This window comes from Gigantopelta aegis, chromosome 13 (assembly GCF_016097555.1).
Source record: "Gigantopelta aegis isolate Gae_Host chromosome 13, Gae_host_genome, whole genome shotgun sequence".
NCBI lineage: Eukaryota > Metazoa > Mollusca > Gastropoda > Neomphalida > Peltospiridae > Gigantopelta > Gigantopelta aegis.
In genome coordinates this window covers 18,957,545-18,977,944 of record NC_054711.1, presented here as the reverse complement: position 1 = coordinate 18,977,944, position 20,400 = coordinate 18,957,545, and the positions used below count along the sequence as shown (strand labels likewise).

Genomic DNA, 20,400 nt, shown 5'->3' with positions numbered 1-20,400 from the left:
GGGCCTATGCTGAAGACCTGGTACGAGAGCGTCAGGACGAAGGTCGGGAAGATGTCCGACAAGAAGAGCGGCTCGGCAACAAAAGACATGAGTGACAGGGACACCTTCCTTATGCAGAACTTTGGGTTCCTGGCGTCTCACATAGCGAGAGTGAAGGGCAGACCAGCATGCAGTGTGAGTATAAATTTACATTACTAATGTGATTTTTCTTGTCATTTTGTTATTACATGATGTTATGATTGAATGTATACTTTTATAATTTTTACCAAATACTTACAGCGTGTTTTACCTTTTTGTCTTTGCAGTTGAAGCCTCGCCTGGACACGGCACTCCCCACGGTTTCCTCAGACTCAGAGCAGGAGATGGAGCATGACACCCAGGAGGAACCAGAGGAGACCGGTGACCAGTCTCCAGCACCAGAACCACCCACATCCAAGGGGAAGTCCTGCACTGTGAGGGGAAGAAGCATTCCCACCAAAGCATCATCATCACAGAAAAAGACCAGCACGCCTGTCCCAGCCCTGGACGACACTGCTGAGGTTGTGAACCTCATCAGCTCGCTTCAATCTCAGCAGGAACGCTCTGACGCTATCCAGGGACAGATAACAGGGCTTCTGTCGCGTGAACAGAGGTCGGCCACAGCTGCATGGGGGACATGGTTCGGGGCAATGGCTGCAAACTTGGACCCGACACTTCTTCCGAGGTTCTATCGTGCCAGCTTCGACATGATGTTGAGCTTTGCAGAGGAGTCCCGACAACTACAAATACCTCATGCCGGACAGCAATTCGTTCCCATGAATTTTGACGTGCAGCCCCGTCAACAGCCTCAGCAGCAGCAGCAGCACCATGATCAGACTACGTTAACAACATTGTTGACTCCCGTTCAGCAGCAACAACAGCAGCAGTATCAGCAGCAGCAACAGACTTTCTTCGGTGGTGCCCGCACCACTCCTACGTGGGACACCATGGGACCAACAGCAGGACAGAACGTCGCGTCCACGTCGACGTCGCAACCACCTCGCCCAGCCAGTACTCCAACCAGCTTAAACTCCAGCTTTCAACTGCCAAGTATTCCGGACTTCTCCAATTTAAACACAACGCCGTCTCCTGCGGGTCGACAACCAGATGGCACCTTCAACTGAACATTTGTGAATATGAACTTTGAAATGTGATTTTTTTTTTTTTTTTGAACTGTGAACTTTAACTGCATTATGGACTATTGAAATTACTTGCGATTATGTTCATTTGATTTACCTGTTATATGTAATGTGTAATAAAAAAGTCCTGCCAGGACACTGATCCGGCTTCTGAGCTGAAGTAGGCCCGAAGGTATTCCCGTTGGTTCTTTGCTGCCTTCGTGGTTGAGTTGGGAGGCAGCTCCGACACCCCATCTATGAGAGGGTTGTCCTTTCGCCATTCTCCTGGTATGATGTTGTGATTGTTGTCCTCCTGGTCAGCGACACTCACATGCTCATTTCTATTGTGCAGTCTCAGAAGATTGTGTAAGCAGATGCAAGACAGCACAATGGACGTCACTGTCTCTGGAGACTGCAACATCGTGGTGAGTAGACACCGAAAGCGATGAGCAAGAATCCCGAACGCGTTTTCCACAATTCGTCACCCCCTGGACAGTCGGTAGTTGTAGACTCTCTCGGAATGTGACATGTTCTTCTTAGAGAAAGGTTTCATGAGCCACTTCTTCAAGGCGAAGGCGTCATCCGCAGCAATGTAGAACGGCATTGGTTTGTCGTCGTTTGGTAAAGGTTCAGGATCAGGTAGGCCCAACACTCCCTTGTCGATGGCTTCCTTCAGCTCACTATTGTTGAACACTTGAGCATCACCGGCTGATCCATTGCTGCCTACTTCCGCCCAAATGAACTTGTAGTCGGCGTCGACCAAGGCCATGAGGATTATGGAATGGTACCCCTTGTAGTTGTAGTACAACGAGCCACCACGCCGAGGACACTGCATGGCGATGTGCTTCCCGTCCAAGGCACTCACACAGTTGTGCAGCTGCCATCGGTCGCCGAATTGCTTGGCGATGTTCTTCCACTCATCTGGCGTTTCAGGACAGGGAATTAGTTCCTCAGCAAACTCTACAAGTATCGCATCGCAGACCTGACGGATGACCTTGGAGATGGTGTTGTGTGCGACCCTGAAGCCATACATCAGAGAGTGGTAGCTGTCCCCTGATGCTAGGTACCGCAATGTTATTGCCAACTTAATGCCAGCTGTCAGAGGCTTCCTGTACTTTGACTTCTTCGCCTTGATTCTGTGCACAATGCGTGTCAGGATATCTTGGTATATCTGATAGCCCATGCGCAGGAAATTACAGAAGCCCTTGGCGTCTTCTTTCTTCAGTTCGTCCATCAGCCGTGCGTACTGACCCAGGTCTGGTCTTCTGGCGAGCCATTTTCTGACCCAGATGGTTCTCTATTTCCTTCTATTCAGTGGTGTAGATACAACTTTTTTCACGACTTCTCTATCTCTCTGTCGTAGCTTCGCTTTGGCAATCAGGATAGTGTTTTCAACCTGAGCTTTTTGCAATTGAAGCTGGCATCTCATCAGCATCAGCTTGTCCTCGGCCGTCATCTCATCGCCCATGTTGCATCGTCGGTAGCACAGAAAAGAAGTGAATCGATGTTCAAATTGCTCCTATTTATATGAGCATCCGCCATCGTCCGTGTTATTCCGTGTTCCTCCGTGATAGTCCGTAATAGTCCGTGTTTTCACCGTGTTTACACCGTGTTTACACCGTGAAGGTCCTTGTTGGCACCCTGTCTATCCGTCATCGTCCGTGTTATTCATTGATCTTCCGTGATAGTCCGTGTATCCGCCGTGTTTCCACCGTGTTTGTCCGTGTTTGCAATGTCTTCGTCCGTAGTAGCTCCGTGTTGATCCGTGATGGTAGCCCTAAAAATCAAACTGTACCGGCGTGTTCCGTGTAACCGCCGTGAAGGGTCCGGGGACAACCGTACCTCTGCCGTCATGATCCTTGATGGTCCGGTGTCTGAAATTTGTTCCCGGACTGTCAAGGACGCTCACGGACAATCAAGGCAGAGATACGGCTGTCCCCGTACCCTACACGGCAGCTACACGGACCACCCCGGATGTTGCCATCTCCCCGGACCGTCACGGAAGAACACGGCAGTTTTGAACTTCCCAAAACTGCCGTGTTGGCCTCCCGGAGCCCCAAGGACATTCCCGGACGTTCCAGGACCAACAGGGATCGCCGCGGAGCTACACGGCGGCTACACGGCGGCTACACGGTTCACACGCCGGATCGTGCCGGATGTGATCCGTGTTGATCCGGCACCTATATGGGACTGGGGCTTTAACATCATCCCATGGCGTTTACTTTCACATCTTCCGAGTTTCTTTTACAGTAAATATCGCTCTCGTAATCAAATAGCTTAGGAACGCAGCCGATATCATCAAAGAATGCTTTATCATTTTCTATAAAATCACTCTCTTGGCCAACACGCCCATTAAAATCGCCCATCAGTATAACATGCCCCTGATCTTTAAAATATTCAATATTTTCTTCCAATGTTTGGAATAAGTCACAATCATATACTGTATAAAACTCACTTCGATCTGGTGGTAAATATACAAAACATAAATAATTATCTACATTGTCAACAAACAGCGATTTATCACATCTTATCCAAATTATGCTATCGTGTTCCATGTTTAAAATTTCAATATTATCATTTAAATATTCTTTATATAGTAATACCAGTCCACCCACTCACTCGACACCTCTTCCTTGGCACTACCACACTGGTATACTCTTCAAGACTTATATTGGTCTTCACATTTAACCAGCATTCCGATAGAAACACGATGTCACTGTTATTAAATAGATTAACGCAGTCTATGTTTTTGATTTTGTCTGCTGCACCGCGTTGAATATTCCACGCACATATTTTTAAAACGTCACATTTCGTGGATCCACCACCCCCCGCGTTGTCCTATTCAGCATTTTCGTCCTGTGGTCTGTGTGGAGGGGAATGGTCCGATTTTGGAGTGGAGGGAGTTCGCTGACGTTTCGAAGCGGGTCTAGTATTACGCTCGTTGTGCTCACTGCGTCGTGTCGATTGCGTTCTGTTACCGTTAGGCGTCGGCTGTACCTATAGTACATCTCGGTAAGATCGCGGGTCAGCATGCGGCGGATCACACTCTTCATATAGTTTGCCGTCAACAAAAAGCTTGTCTCGTACCATTCTGGTTTTATGTCCAGCTTGTCTGGCTCTCTTAGCGACTGGGTATAGTTTTTTGCGACGTTCCTCCACAGCAGCAGGAAACTGTTCGTGTATACTGTATGGCTTGCCTGTTAATCTGTAAGCCCTGTCTCTCACCAAGACTAGATCGTTATTGTATACGAATCGAGCAACAATAGGCCGTGGGTTACCGTTACGACGTCTTCCAAATCTATGAACATTGCCAAAGTCAACCTCGTGATCAATTTCAAGTTCGTCATAAATAAAGTCTCTCAATACTCGTTCCGTGTTCTCGTTACTGTTTTCAGCCAAACCAGAGAATATTAAGTTATATTTCATGGATCTACATTGTAGATCTGTTATGGCAGCTTTAAGTTCATCGCGATCTTTGCTTAGTGATTCAATATCTTTTTGTATTGACCGGTTGTCTTTAACAGTAGAGGTGAATAAACTCCTAACCTGGGCAATGTCATTTTTGTTTTGGTCACATGACTGTTTAACGGAATCGTAAAGGTTGCTCATACCTTGAACACTCGTTTCCAGCTCTTTGTTGGAGTTTTCAATCTTCTTTACATCAGCTTCAAGGGTGCTAATCTTGGATGTTATTGACTTTAGGGAATTCTGAACATCGTCAATTTTTCTAACATAACTTTCAATATGTGAAAGTCTGGTGTCCATTTTTGTCATTAGTACACCTAGTTGCTCAATAGAGAACTTTCCAAAATTGTCACCGTACATAACCTCGCGCGTTTCATTAAGAGTTTGCGATACACTTGTGGCCATAGCGAAGCGTTTCTTGTCTATTTAGGAAACATTAGTTCAGATATTGCTTTCAGCCTTACATGGATTCAGCCTTACATGGATTCACACGCGCAGTGAACACTGCTCACGTTTGAAGGCACAGCCGGACGACTATATGGTACTCAGTTCGATGTACACCAATGTACATACGTGAACACACATTTAGAATAAATTATGATTTCTGTCTAAAAGAGTATATTAAACAGATACAAAATCGTTTCTGATAAATGTTCGGGAGTTTAGGAATTCGAGAAAGCTGACCACCATTAGCGTGCTACTCGGTTCAACACATATTTCATCTAATAGTCACTTTTTTAAACGATCAGCACTATTTCACTTACATAGGTATGAATGTCCTACAGGTCCATGATCCTTAGGAATCGACATCTGAGTTTACAACAATATGTACATCATTGTTTTCATTAAATAATCAGGAGCTCAGAAAAAAGTGACCACCATTACCGCACATGCTACTGAAGTAAACTTAATAAACAGGAATCAGGCTGGATTTCGCAAAGGTCATTCAACGAGCGATAACATATATTGTATGCATGTTTTCATTGTCGATATATCTGTCGTTTGGTAAAACATTATACTGTACTTTTGTTGATTTTCGAAAGGCTTTTGATTCTGTCTGGCGTACGGGGCTATGGAGAAAATTACAAAAATGTCAGATTAAAGGTAAATGTTTCAAAATAATTTTTAATTTGTATAGAAACATTAAATCATGCGTTGAAATTAATAATAAGAAATCTGATTTTTTTTCCCCCTTGTCTAACAGGTGTGAGGCAGGGGGAAAATTTATCACCATTTTTATTTTCAATATTTCTAAATGATCTTGAAGATTTTTTTTAAATGCTTCAAGGATCTCCTCTGGAAATAATTAAAGAAAATTGCCAAAACAAATTACATATATTTATTGAAATTGTCGTACTATTATATGCAGATGATACTGTAATTTTCTCCGAAACTCCTGAAGGTATGCAACATGCTTTAGATATATTTGATGACTATTGTAACTCTTGGAATCTTAGCATTAATGTGAGTAAAACAAAAGTTGTTATTTTTAGTAAGAGGAAGTCGAGGTCTAATGTTGAATTTATGCTGCAAGATGAACGATTGGAAACTGTTGATTATTACAGTTATTTAGGAATTTGTTTTAAATATAATGGGAATTTTTCTAATGCAAAGCAACATCTTGTAGACCAAGCTCAAAAAGCAACAGCAACAATAGCATACCAGTTCATATAAAATTAAAACTTTTTGATTCAATGGTTAAACCGATTTTATTATATGGATCAGAAATTTGGGGTTATGAAAATTTACAAATAATAGAAAAAATTCATCTCCAGTTTTGCAAACGGATTTTGAAGGTAAAAAAAGTACCCCAAATTTTATGGTATCTGGAGAATTAGGAAGGTTCCCTTTAGAAATACAAGTAAAGTTACGAATGGTGTCATTTTGGAGTAAACTGGTTAAAGACGAAAATAAACTTAGTAGTATTTTATATAAATTAATGTTCTCTGTATACAGTGGTGAAAGAAATCAATTTAAATGGTTGAAATTCATAAAAAGTATTTTCGATAACTCGGGAATGAGGTACATCTATACCAGTCAAAATAATGATTTCAAATCGTATAAACAAGAATTAAAACAAAACCTCTGTGATCAATTTATACAACAGTGGTTCTTGGAAATTACAATTCTTCTAGGGGTCAATTTTATACATTATTTAAAACAGAATTTTATTTGGAAACCTATTTGTCGAGATTATCTTACCAAAATAGATGTTGGATAACTAAATTGCGTTCGTCAAATTTAAGATTACCAATCGAAACAGGCAGATGGTTTAACGTTCCTAGAGAAAATAGAATATGCAAACTTTGTAATACCGATATTGGAGATGAATACCATTATTTATTTAATTGTAAAAATGATAATATTGAAAATATTAGAAGAAAATAAATAAAACAACATTATAGAATTAATCCTAGCGTTTTTAAAATGAAAGGTATGCTGTCATTATGTAATGTATCATTATTAAAAAACCTAGCTATATTTATTAAAAGATTATCTTGTCTTGTGAACTGACGTTTCTCCGCATCTTTTAGCTATTTTGTTTGCATATCTTGTGTTCTGTTAATTATAGATACTTCTATGTTGACGCCTGTTCTTGTCATGTATGTTAATTATTTATTTGAAAATGTCCTCTTGTTACACATTGTAATGTGTCTGAGTGTTGTTTAATAAATCTTAAAATCTACAAAGAGTTTCAGAGATGTCACTTGTTTCCAACACGGACACGATCTGTCTATAGTAGCCTGTTAACTCCCTTTCTGGACTCTGCTCTTAGAAACAGGTTCTCTCTGGCTAGTCCGCTCATCCGTTCTTTGAGTAATTTGTTCTCTTTATTCAGTTTTTCGCGGTCCTTTCCTTTGAATCTGAAACAAAATGGAGAATGTTTCTTTTAAGTTTCATTTATTTCAATTATTTTACTAATTGCTAAACAAAACAAAAAATCTAAAAAGGTTTTATAAATAGAGGATATACCCCGAGTTACTTGTGATATCATAATTTTTCAACGAGTGTTGATAAATTATGATATCTCAAAACACGAAGGGGTATTCTTTTTATCATCCATTATCATTATTTTCATTTGCGACAGTTTTAAATAATGTCAGTAATGTGGGTTGAATGTCAGCGGTAGACTCGTTAACTAGCAGGGCCCCGTTCCACGAAGCGATCTTAGCACTACTATCGCCGTAAATACTTACTATCGCGACCTTAATTTTTGTCTACGATCGCTAGCCTGTTCCACGACGCGGTGTTGCTTACTATCGTCGTAAATTACTGTGACAATTTACAATAGGTACGAGGCAGTTGTAAGCCACTAACGTAGCTGTCAAATGGCAGTTAAATGATGATTTTGTCATTTTCTAAGAAGGATACTAACTTTGTGTATACAAATTGATCTAATATATAGCAAACAACTTTGATAAAACTCAGCGTTCGATGAAAAAACATTCTAGGTCATAGACTTTCACACGAAAATACGGGAGATAACTCTCATGTCTTATGCATTCAGCAATTATCGCTTAGCAAATAAACTGACAAAGTTATTTCATGGATGTCCGATACCAATGAATACATCTAAGATGTTCCAAAAAAGTCGGTAACCAATTCATTATTTAACTAATTCGTACTTCTTCGTAAAGGATATTTTAATCATTAAAGGGGTACTTACGACTACTGTAAGGTTGCTTTGTGGAACGGCTGTAAAGTGTACGGTGCCAGTTGTAAAATTCACCTTAAGTTACTATAATTAATCTTAGCTACAATTCTTTCGTGGCGTGACGTCACTAATTGTAGGATTAGCTGAAACAAACACAGTGACGTAACAAAACATTGTCTTGTGATTAAAATTTGACCAGTCAAGATTATAAGAAGCAGGAGATATCGCAAATTATTACCCCAGCGGTCACTCATAACAGGGAAAATATTTTCCATATTTTCTCAGTGAGAAATATTCTGCATTGGTTTAACGAACAATACTATTGGACAATTTGACGCTTACAAACCAATGACTTTGTCGGTACTAAATATGACGTCATTACGATTTGACAAACCCAAAATGACGTCATGTAGTTTAAAGAGTTTGCGTTTACGGGTCTCTGTTTTTGGTGTTAAATTAATAACAAAATATAATTTTAATGCAATTCATTATAGAGTATGAAGCAGAATAAAGAGAACTTGTGTGTTTTTTTAATTATCTATGAACGTGATTAAATTACAACGTTATAGTAATTCTCAGAACAGTGCGTATTTAGTGGTTTACGTCATTTCTATACAGGTTGGCCTTCGTGCATGTGCGTGGAAAATAAAGGTTTTTAGAAGAAAAAAAATAGCTGAGGTAATAAATAGATAACAAACTCGGTTCCAGTTATTATCAAATTTATGTCCCTCGTGAAATAATTTTCATTTGTCACTCGCTAAAGATCGTGACAACTGAACATTATTTCACTCGGGACATAAATTTGATAATAACTGGTAACTCGTTTATTATCCTCTATTTATAGTGCCAGCGATATCTCCTACAAAAGCCTTTAATGGATAATAAACATATATATTATTAATTTGAAATATTAAATTATATTTTAAAAGGCATGTGCCCATGTTGACTAACAGATTACAATAAATTTTCACAATAAATAACTCACGAGTTAATTCAGCACCAGTCAGTCAATTTTAGTTTGGTACAAATCAACCAATCACAATGTTTATAGGTTGCGACGTCACGGTAATATTATCCAATCGGAGGACGTGAAACAATGTGACCTAACTCATTTGCATAAATGTATTAGGATCACTTGAATAAATTAACATACCTGTGAGGCCATCGATATGTTCATTTCAACTTGATTTTCTTGCTTATAATTAATAAGGGTTGAAGTACGCTCTACTGGACACATATATCATCTAGCTGGGTTGGATACAGTGGTTTAATGGTTAATTGTTTCTGGTTAATGACAGAGAAAGCAGTGTAGTATGCCTTATACTATCCTACTAGAGGCACGTAGGAATGATATCTGATGAAAAGTCAAAGTTGACTTTGTTTAACGACACCACTAGTGAAGATTGGTTTTTAATCATCGGCGATTGGATGTCAAACATTTGGTAATTTTGACATATAGTTCTAGATAGGAAACTCGCTACATTTTCCCCATCAGTAGCAAAAGATGTTTTATATGTGTCATCAGTTTGATAGTACATACCACGGCGTTTGATATACCAGTCGTGGGGCACAGGCTGGAACCTTAAATAACCCAATCATGGGACCACCGACGGGGCTGGATCCTAGACCGACCGCGCATCAAGCGAGCGCTTTACCACTGAGCTATGTCTCGCCCAAGATATCTAATGAAGGCACCATTTCTAGTGAAGTGGACACAATCTCCTAGGCTGCGGGTAAGCTAGATTTGTTTTTTTTATTGATATAGAGCATGACCCCCCCCCCCCCCCAAACAAAACAAACAAAAAAACCCACCAAAAAACCCACCCACCAAAACCCCCCCAAACAAAACAAAAAAACGAGACATGTATTTTGGCAATCAAGTGGGGAGTCTGAGCAATCCGCCCTCCCCTCCTACATATAGTTGTAAATGTACATATATGAGTATGGACAAGTTTAAGACGCAAATGCCTTTTTTTCCGTAATCCGCATACGTATCCGTAACACGTGATACGCATCTATCACTTTCTATGGAAATGAGTTGAGTAGATTCCATGTATGCATCCTCCATTCGTGTGTGCGTATCCGATCACTCTAGATGTATTGTGGGTTACGAATACGTATACACCTACAGGTTACAGACAAATGGAATGTGTGTTTTGATGTGTGTCTGTATCCATCTGTGTATATTTACCTGTGTAACTGTTTAACAAGTCGATAATTCTCCTACGATCACTGTTTAACAAGTTGATAATTCTCCTACGATCGCTGTTTAACTAGTAGATAATTATCCTATGATCACTGTTTAACTATTAGATAATTATCCTACGATCACTGTTTAACGAGTTGATAATTCTCCTACGATCGCTGTTTGACGAGTTGGTCATTCTTCTACGATCGCTGTTTAACTAGTAGATAATTCTCCTACGATCGCTGTTTAACTAGTTGATAATTCTCCTACGATCGCTGTTTAACGAGTTGATAATTCTCCTATGATCACTGTTTAACTAGTTGATAATTCTCCTACGATCGCTGTTTAACGAGTTGATAATTCTCCTACGATCGCTGTTTAACGAGTTGATAATTCTTCCACGATCGCTGTTTAACGAGTTGATAATTATCCTACGATCACTGTTTAACTAGTTGATAATTATCCTACGATCGCTGTTTAACAAGTTGATAATTCTCCTACGATCGCTGTTTGACGAGTTGATAATTCTCCTATGATCACGTTTTAACAAGTTAATAATTGTCCTACGGTCACTATTTAACGAGTTGACAATTCTCCTTTGATCACTCTAGATGCATACAAATGGAGTGTGTGCCTTAATGTTTGTCTGTATGCAACTGTATAGGCCGAATTTACAAAGCCTGTTTATGTCTTACACACGTGTAACTATGTGTATTTTCAATGCTTAAACACCTGCGTTTAAGAAAAACAGGCTTCGTAAATTCGGCCTATATATGTTTACCTGTGTAACTGTTTGACAAGCTGATAATTCTCCTCGTTTACTCTGTACAGCTGTCGTCTTAGAATCGCATTTTCTTTCTCCTTCATCGCAACGACCTTTTTCATGTTCTCTGCATACTCAAAACAGAAGGCAGCAGACAGCGTTTCCGGTTCCGGAGCTTTGGGTCGTTCCCATGTAAACTGGTGTGTCCTAGTTTGATAATAATTAATATTTAATAATGATAACAACAGCAACAAGGTTAATGTTTGTTTTGTTTAACAACACCTCTAATGCACATTGATATAATAATCACGTGGACTGTAATCATTATTGGTAACAGGTCGTTTCGCCCTTAGTACTAGATCACCATCGTCGTTTCGACCAGGGTCCATTCGTACCACAACATAGTCGTTTCGCCCCCATGTAGGGTCGTTTTGCCCTAATTTTTTATTTTGTTGATAAAAACATTTATTCATTTATGCATTGTCCTAAAATAACCACAGAGTTTAGTCTAATACAATTCAATGTATTTCTTTATATATGAATAATACAAAGAACATGGTGCATTTTAAAACATAAGTATGGATTTTAAGTGAATAATGGCACACAATGTTATACATAATTTAGATGGTTTAATAATAATAATTAAAACTATACTGCTTATACTGAGATAGAGGATCTGGAAAGTTCTGTTTGTCTGTGTAAAAACATTTCGTAACATGCCTGCCCAACTATACGCGGAATGGTTTATACTAAAATTCGCGTCGATCTATTTATGTCTGTGATTATTTTAAAGCCTATTATTGCCCAGTGCTTTATATATTATTATATAAAACAAACAGTTAGATAAAAAATAAATAATTTCTTTCTTTGTTTTTTATTTGTTCCATCTTTTGTATGGTAGTGGGTCTAATATATAAGCCTATATTACAATGCACTCAAAACATACACATAAAATAGGTGAAAATATAGTATATAAATATCATTAATATATACTAAATATAAAATAGGTCCTAAGACAGAGCCTTGGTGTACGCCCGTAGGGACATGTTTATCCAATGAGGAGGACTAACCTTGTAAAACTACACGTTAAGTAGTGTTTAAACCCAGTCCAATAAATTATGTTCGATACCTACGGACCTTAATTTGTAAACTAAACTAGTATATAATGATCATTATTAAGAAGCATATTCAATGAGCTTGTAGGGAATTAAACATTTCTGAGATAAAAGACGAGATTGGCGGAGTCAGTGAAACTGCAAGAAGCAATCTCAGAGTTGAAAGTTACAGTTTGTTTTTGTTTAACGACACCACTAGAGCACATCGATGTAATAATCTTCGGCTATTGGATGTCAAACATTTCGTAACTCTTACATAGTCTCAGAGACGAACCTCGCTATATTTTTCCATTAGTAGCAATGAATGTTTTATATGTGTCATCCTACAGAGAGAACAGCACATATCACGGCCTTTGATATATCAGTCGTGGTGTACTGGCTGGAACGAGAAATAGCCCAATGGGCCAACCGACAGGGATCGATCCCAGACCGACCGCGACCAAGTGAGCGCTTTACCACTGGACTACGTCCCGCCCATAATTAATATATACAAATGATAACAACAATAATAAGGTTAATGTTTGTTTTGTTTAATACCCTAGTGCCCGGCGTAGCATATCTGCTACATGAACTAAAATACTAAATAAAGTCAAAATGCATATAATTTAAATATTTTCTCTTCCAAATACGAAATTAGCTACATAAGATGTATTAAATATAGTTCCACATAAGTTGCGGGGTGTTTTTGTTAGTTTTTCGTGTTCATCATTATATGGTAGCCGCCATGTTGACGGGTTTTTTTTTAATCGGGTGGATTTCAGAAGCAGAAGATAAAATTTATGCAGGTAATTATTATTAATGTGTATATTATGTTAAATGATGACAAAGCGAGAAGAAAAACATGCATGTTAATTTAAATATAAATAGCTGGTAAAATGTTGTAACACACATAATGTAATTTGCTATGCAGCAAATATGCTACATTTGGGCATTAAAATGACAGACCCTAGTTTTTAAACACATATTTTTCACTATTACAGAGACGTGTTTGATAATTGAAAAAAAAAAAAATCCATTACTTAGATTTTATAGTTCAGATTATCTGTTTATTAGACGTGTTTCTGATCGTTCTAATATTTGTACTAGGTTAAAGTTCATTTTATTTCCTAAAATATGGTTTTTTGTTCGTACGTACGAAATTATTTGAAGACAAAATCAGGTTTGGGCTTCTTACAAATATTAAGACGACCAGAAACACATGGAATATACAGACACTGATATTCTAAACAAGAAAATATATTTAATATGTAAGTTTAATCGTAGAAATATTTTATTAGTAGGAACTCTTACAATGCAGCAAACTCAGGAATGTCCCTTTAATGACACACGCACCTCTGAGAAGGATCGGCTAAGGAGACGAGCAGTATACATTTTTAAGGGCATTTCCCCTTTTCAATGACACTGACTCTTGTGGTAGCACTAAACCAAATAACTTCCTGCTGGGTCAAAGTTCAAGGTGCCACGAACTTTGATAGAGAATTTAACACCACAAGTCCTGTGATTGGTGATAAATGTGAGTTTCATCTGGGCTAAAAATGTATGCAATTTTATTTCATCTAGTACCACAGTGTCAAGTAGCCTTGTGCTTGAAACATGTATGGGGTACCTGTAAAAAGAAGTACTAAAATTTTGTGTGAAACTAAGGGTGTTGTAAAAACATCTGGTTATACCGATAATGAGCCATGAAAGGTGCCATTTTCTTCAGTTAATACTTTGAGGTAGGGGTTATAGTACTGATATTTAATATTTATGGGTCATAGTTTAGTTGATATATTACATATAATGTTTTTATACACAAACGTTAACATGGTCGCCTATGGGATCTTTTACTGATTAAAACTAGCGTATGCTACTTTTAACTTTTAAAAATGATAATAACGATAAGGTTAAGGTTTGTTTTGTTTAACGACACCACTAGAGTACATCGATACAATACTAATCGGCTATTGGATGTTAAACATTTGGTAACTCTGACAGTCTTATAGAGGAAAGCCGCCACATGTTGTCCATTAGTAGCAAGGGATCGTTTATATGCACCATTTGTCAGACAGGATAACACATACCAAGGCCTTTGATATGCCAGTTTTGGTGAACTGGCTACAGGGAAATAGAAATAGGCCAACAACAGCAAAAACAAATATAACAATGATGATGATTATGATGATGATTGATGATGATGATGATGATGATGATGATGATGATAATAATAATAATAATAGTAGTAGTAGTAGTAGTTGGTCTAGTATTTGTAGTGTAGTAGTAGTAGTAGTAGTAGTAGTAGTTGTAGTAGTAGTAGTAGTAGTAGTAGTAGTAGTAACAGTAGTAGTAGTAGTAACAGTAGTAGTAGTAGTAGTAACAGTAGTAGTAGTAGTAGTAGTAGTAACAGTAGTAGTAGGAGTAGTAGGAGTAGTAGTAGTAGTAGTAGTAGTAGAAGTAGTAGTAGTAGTAGTTGTAGTAGTAGTAGTAGTAGTAGTAGTAGTTGTAGTAGTAGTAGTAGTAGTAGTAGTAGTAGTAGAAGTAGAAGTAGTAGTAGTAGTAACAGTAGTAGTAGTAGTAACAGTAGTAGTAGTAGTAGTAACAGTAGTAGTAGTAGTTGTAGTAGTAGTAACAGTAGTAGTAGTGGTAGTAGTAACAGTAGTAGTAGGAGTAGTAGTAGTAGTAACAGTAGTAGTAGTAGTAGTAACAGTAATAGTAGTAGTAGTAGTAGTAGTAGTAGTAGTAACAGTAGTAGTAGTAGTAGTAGTAACAGTAGTAGTAGTAGTAGTAACAGTAGTAGTAGTAACAGTAGTAGTAGTAGTAAGCCCCTGCGCGTGCTGTAACCTCACCGTGGTGCAGGGGTGTAACATTCTCTTTGAGAATGGCCAATACAGCACAAATTGAAGTTTAGTAAAATTCGGTGTCCGTAAAATTCTGTGATATTTGTATTTGTATTTTTGCACAGTTCTTTACTGTTTTTGTTTAAACCTTGAATTTTTATATTGATGTTGATCATCACTTTATTTATTTGCATTATCATAGTTTGACACCCAATAGCCGATGTATTTTTCGTGCTGGGGTGTCGTTAAACATTCATTCATTCATTCATTCATTCATTAGTAGTAGTAACTAGTAACAGTAGTAGTAGTAGTAGTAGTAGTAACTAGTAACAGTAGTAGTAGTAGTAGTAGTAGTAGTAGTAGTAGTAGTAGTAGTAGTAGTAACAGTAGTAGTAGTAGTAGTAGTTGTAGTAGTTGTTGTTGTTGTAATACTAATAACAACAACAATAATATCATTAACTATTATAGGGACATTGAAGGCGCAAACGGGGAAGTGAGGACCTTTTCCCGCAGGTTTTAACTTACAAATGACATGATTACAAATCTCAATCTACATCCACACGTTAGGCTAGGCTCAGACCGCCAATTGCCACGATGGGGTTGGCCAACTCGCCCATCTCACGACTTCCACAACTGTCCAGGTGCTAGACTGAGAACTCTTGTAACTCGATTCTCGTCGTATACAACGGTTAGTTGTTAATGTGGGTGCACCCGCCGTAAGTCAGGAATGTGGGACAAATTACAACGCAACCGTCGAGTTGGAAAACTCCGTCGTGACAGTTGGTAGTGTGATCCTAGCATTAATCTTCATATACCGTAGTTACACACCTACTTTCGCCGCTGGAATCTGAGTCTGGGCGAAATAGCGGGCAGCTAGGAAGCACGATATCTCTGAATGGATGGGAAATATCAGGATCTTCCAGCGATTCCATCTGTAAAATCATGTTTTCATAAACCTATTTGTTAATTTGACAGCATGAAGTACGACCTACATTCTTGTGAACTTTCCAGATAATTAGTCGGAGTAAAAATAAAATAAAATAAAGCAATATATATCACGGCCGTAGCTGGGGGAGGGGGGGGGGGCAAGGGGGGGAGGGGGACAAGGGGGGCAGTTGCCCTCCCAGAAAAAATACAGAAAGCATTATAGAAACTTAAAGAAAAGTCTCTTCTTGACTGTTTAAGGAGTTTTAGACTATTAACTACTTAGTTGCCCCCCCCCCCCAACAAAAAATCCTAGCTACGGCCCTGTATATATATATATATATATATATATATATATATATATATATATATATATATATATATGTGTGTGTGTGTGTGTGTGTGTGTGTGTGTTGTGTTTATGTATGTATGTATCTATCTATCTATCTATATCTGTATCTATCTATCTATCTATCTATCTATCTATCTATCTATCTATCTATATATATATATATATATATATATATATATATATTCATAGAAATCTAGATTTTTGATCGCCATTCAGCTTGGGGTGGGAGAGTGCAACGCATACACTAACCTCTTCAGTTATAGAGTTGGAGGGACCTGTACCCGCTGCCTCAACCTACGGGGTTGTTCGATCGATTAACCTCTGTGATTTGCCCCCCCCCCCCCCCACCCCCCGTTTCCTCATGTGCATCTTGAATGGTATGTGCTGTCCTGTCTTTGAACAATGTATAAAAGACTTCGTAATGAAATTTACTGTTACTGTCAAGAGGTAGACTCAGGGGGTGGGGAGCACACTATCGAGGGCTGCAATTGCCCATATAAAATCTCACTTTACAACAACAACAAAAATTCAATAAAGTGAAATAGTTTTAACAAAAAAACAAAACAAAAAAAACACCGAACCAAATCTAAACAAAAACAACGAAATGTCCTGTGACATACACACAACTTAATATAGTGCTTTATACCTTACACTTTATACGAGCTATGATAAATTGATAACCCGTTCAAAGCTCTGTTTACTCACAAAATCCACCCATGACATTCCTGTAAGTGCTCTTGTTATGAGTAGCACCACTCCCAAAAATCATCTCGGATTCGCCCAAGCGGCCATGGGAACTATATATTAAAGTTTTTTTGTTTAACGACACCACTAGAGCACGATGATTTATTAATGGACGACTATTGGATGTCAAACATGAGTATTTTTGAGATATTGTCTTAGAAAGGAAACCCACTAAATGTTTTCCATTAGTAGCAACAGATCGTTTATATGCACCATCCATCAGACAGGATAGTACATACCACGGCCTCTGATATGCCAGTCGTGGTGCACTGACTGTAACGAGAAATAGCCCAATGGGCCCACCGCCGGAATCGATCCCAGACCGACCGCGCTTCAGGCTAGAGCTATACCACTTTGTTACGCCCCTCCCATAATTATATATTACTTCAGCCATCACCAAGAAATATTGGTGCAAAATGAACTAACCTTACCAATCCCTTGACGGGTGTGCTTGAACACTTTCAGTGGTATGGGTATCGGGTCACCGGTCTGCCTCTGGGCGAGTTTCTTGCTTAGTACTAGTAAGACTGGTGAACCTAACTGTTAACGTCAGTGTAATGAAATGTCTTATCTATAATCCCCACGTACATGTACATGTAAATACTACACCTTTCATTTAAAGGTGCATTACCAAAGTTGCCGACCGGGACGTACGTAGCCCAGTGGTAAAGCGCTCGTTTGGTGCGAGATCGGTCTGGGATCGATGCCCGTCGGTGGGCCATTTTTGGGCTATTTATCGTCCCAGCCAGTGCACCGCGATTGATAGATCAAAGGCCGTCTTACGTTTTATTCTGTCTGTGCGATGGTGCGTATAAATTATTCCTTGCTGCATTAGAAAAAAATAAAGCGGGTTTCCTCTGATAACTACGTGTCAGAATTACCAAATGTTTGATTTTCAATAGCTGATGATTAATAAATCAATGTTCTCTAGTGGTGTCGCTAAACAAAACAAAGTACCCATGCTACTATTCCGTAGTAGTTTATGTGGCAGAAGCGGGTTTCCTCCAGACCAAAGTTAAAGGTTTGTTTTGTTTAACGACACGACTAGAGTACATTGATTTATTGATCATAGGCTATTGGATGTCAAGCATTTGGTAATTTTGACACAGTCACACGTTTCCATTAATAGCAAGGAATCTTTTATATGCACCATCCCACATACAGGATACACATACAACGGCCTTTGATATACCAGTCGTTGAGCACTGGCAAGAACGAAAAATAGCCTATTTGACCCACCGACGGGAATCAATCCCTGACCGACCTCGCAACAAGCGAGCGCTTTACCACTGGGCTAAGTCCCGTCCTTTCCCCGTGGTTAGGGTCGAAATAATCACCAGTTAGACCCAAAACAGCTGTAATTTTAAAATGTGCTGACGTGTCGTTGAACTAACATTCCTTTCCTTTCCTGACAGTCGGAAGTGGCGAGGTTGTGGGAGTTGAGGGGAAAAAACCCTTCTTTACTGGTCTGACCCACGGTACTTACTAACGACCGCCGGTAGTAGGTGGTTACAAGGGCATCTTAATTATGCGAGAAGTAACTACTGAACACTACGAAATGGTCAGACTAAGCCCACAGCTGATGGGAAATTGCAGGTTTGTAGTACGGATAGCCACAAGAAACAAGCACCCGTCGCAAGATGAAGAGACAAGGACTGGGATGTGGATGTGGACAGCGAAAGAAGTTGAAAGATGGGAGGAGTTGTCAGACCGGGAAGAAATAAGATGGAATTCAAAGAAGAGAAAGGAAAGGGGGCTGTGGGATAATATATATAGACATACATTAAACAATTAAATAAACAAATAAATAAAATAAAATAAATAAATAAATACACTTCATTTGCCCATCTTAGTATCAAAATGATATTTAAGTTTAAAGTTTTAAGAAACTTGAAAAAAATTAAAGAACATCATACCCGACACCCCTCCACACCAATATTATAGATTTGCCCTGAAAAAAATCCAGTCTTTTCATCCACTCTATATTGTTATCGTTTCGTGTCAACCGAATACAATTAACAGTTCATTTGTCAACATGACTTGTGCAGTGAATGAAATAAGTTGATAAACAAACCAAACATAACATGTAGGGAGTTTCTTAAAGGTAATAAAGCAGGCATAGCCATGTTGAATTAAAGTCACAAACTCGTCTCCCTGCAACACATATGAATGGGTAATAAACCACAATACGTTCGTTTGTTGTTTATACTTATTTTCGTTATTATATTATATTAAGGTTCAAGCATGCTGTCCTGGGCAAACACAACTCATGATCAGCTTTCTCATTGCTGTCTGTTCAGGAGTTATAAAGTAACCGTGCCTCCTGGAGTTATAGACCGGCCTCGGTGGCGTCGTGGCAGGTCATCGGTCTACAGGCTGGTAGGTACTGGGTTCGGATCCCAGTCGAGGCATGGGATTTTTAATCGAGATACCGACTCCAAACCCTGAGTGAGTGCTCCGCAAGGCTCAATGGGTAGGTGTAAACCACTTGCACCGACCAGTGATCCATAACTGGTTCAACAAAGGCCATGGTTTGTGCTATTCTGCCTGTGGGAAGCGCAAATAAAAGATCCCTTGCTGCCTGTCGTAAGAAGAGTAGCCTATGTGGCGACAGCGGGTTTCCTCTAAAAACAGTGTCAGAATGACCATATGTTTGACGTCCAATAGCCGATGATAAGATAAAAAAATCAATGTGCTCTAGCGGCGTCGTTAAATAAAACAAACTTTACTTTTTCCTGGAGTTATAGCTTCATAGTAGCAGTACCTCCTGTAGATAAGCTTTACAGTAACAGTACCTCCTGAAATAGAAGCTTTACATTACCAGTACCTCTTGGATTTATAGCGTCATAGTAGCAGTATCTCCTGGAGTTTTAGCTTCATGATAGCAGTAGCTCCTGTAACAATACCGCCTGGAGTTATAGCGTCATAGTAGCAGTATATCATGGAGTTTTAGCTTCATAATAGCAGTACCTCCTGTAACAATACCGCCTTGAGTTTTAGCTTCATAATAGCAGTACCTCATGGAGTTTTAGCTTCATAATAGCAGTACCTCCTGTAACAATACCGCCTTGAGTTTTAGCTTCATAATAGCAGTACCTCATGGAGTTTTAGCTTCATAATAGCAGTACCTCCTGGGGGTTTAGCTTTAACAGTACCTCCTGGAGTTATAGCTTTATAGCAGCAGTACCTCCTGTAGCAGTACCAGCTGGAGTTATAGCTTCATAATAGCAGTACCTCATGAA

At 39.0% G+C, this 20,400-nt stretch overlaps 1 protein-coding gene across 1 annotated transcript; it reads right to left on the bottom strand.

Moving 5' to 3' along the window:
• Positions 1-1,617: 1,617 nt before the first annotated feature.
• Positions 1,618-2,370, bottom strand: LOC121387188 (putative nuclease HARBI1). The gene has a single exon (XM_041518214.1). It carries the CDS (start codon positions 2,368-2,370, stop codon positions 1,618-1,620), a length of 753 nt encoding a protein of 250 aa, XP_041374148.1.
• Between the last annotated feature and the right edge of the window lie 18,030 nt (positions 2,371-20,400).

Bases quoted from the DNA above. Each gene is read 5' to 3' on its own strand.
- LOC121387188 (XM_041518214.1), bottom strand. From the start codon at position 2,370: ATGGACGAACTGAAGAAAGAAGACGCCAAGGGCTTCTGTAATTTCCTG.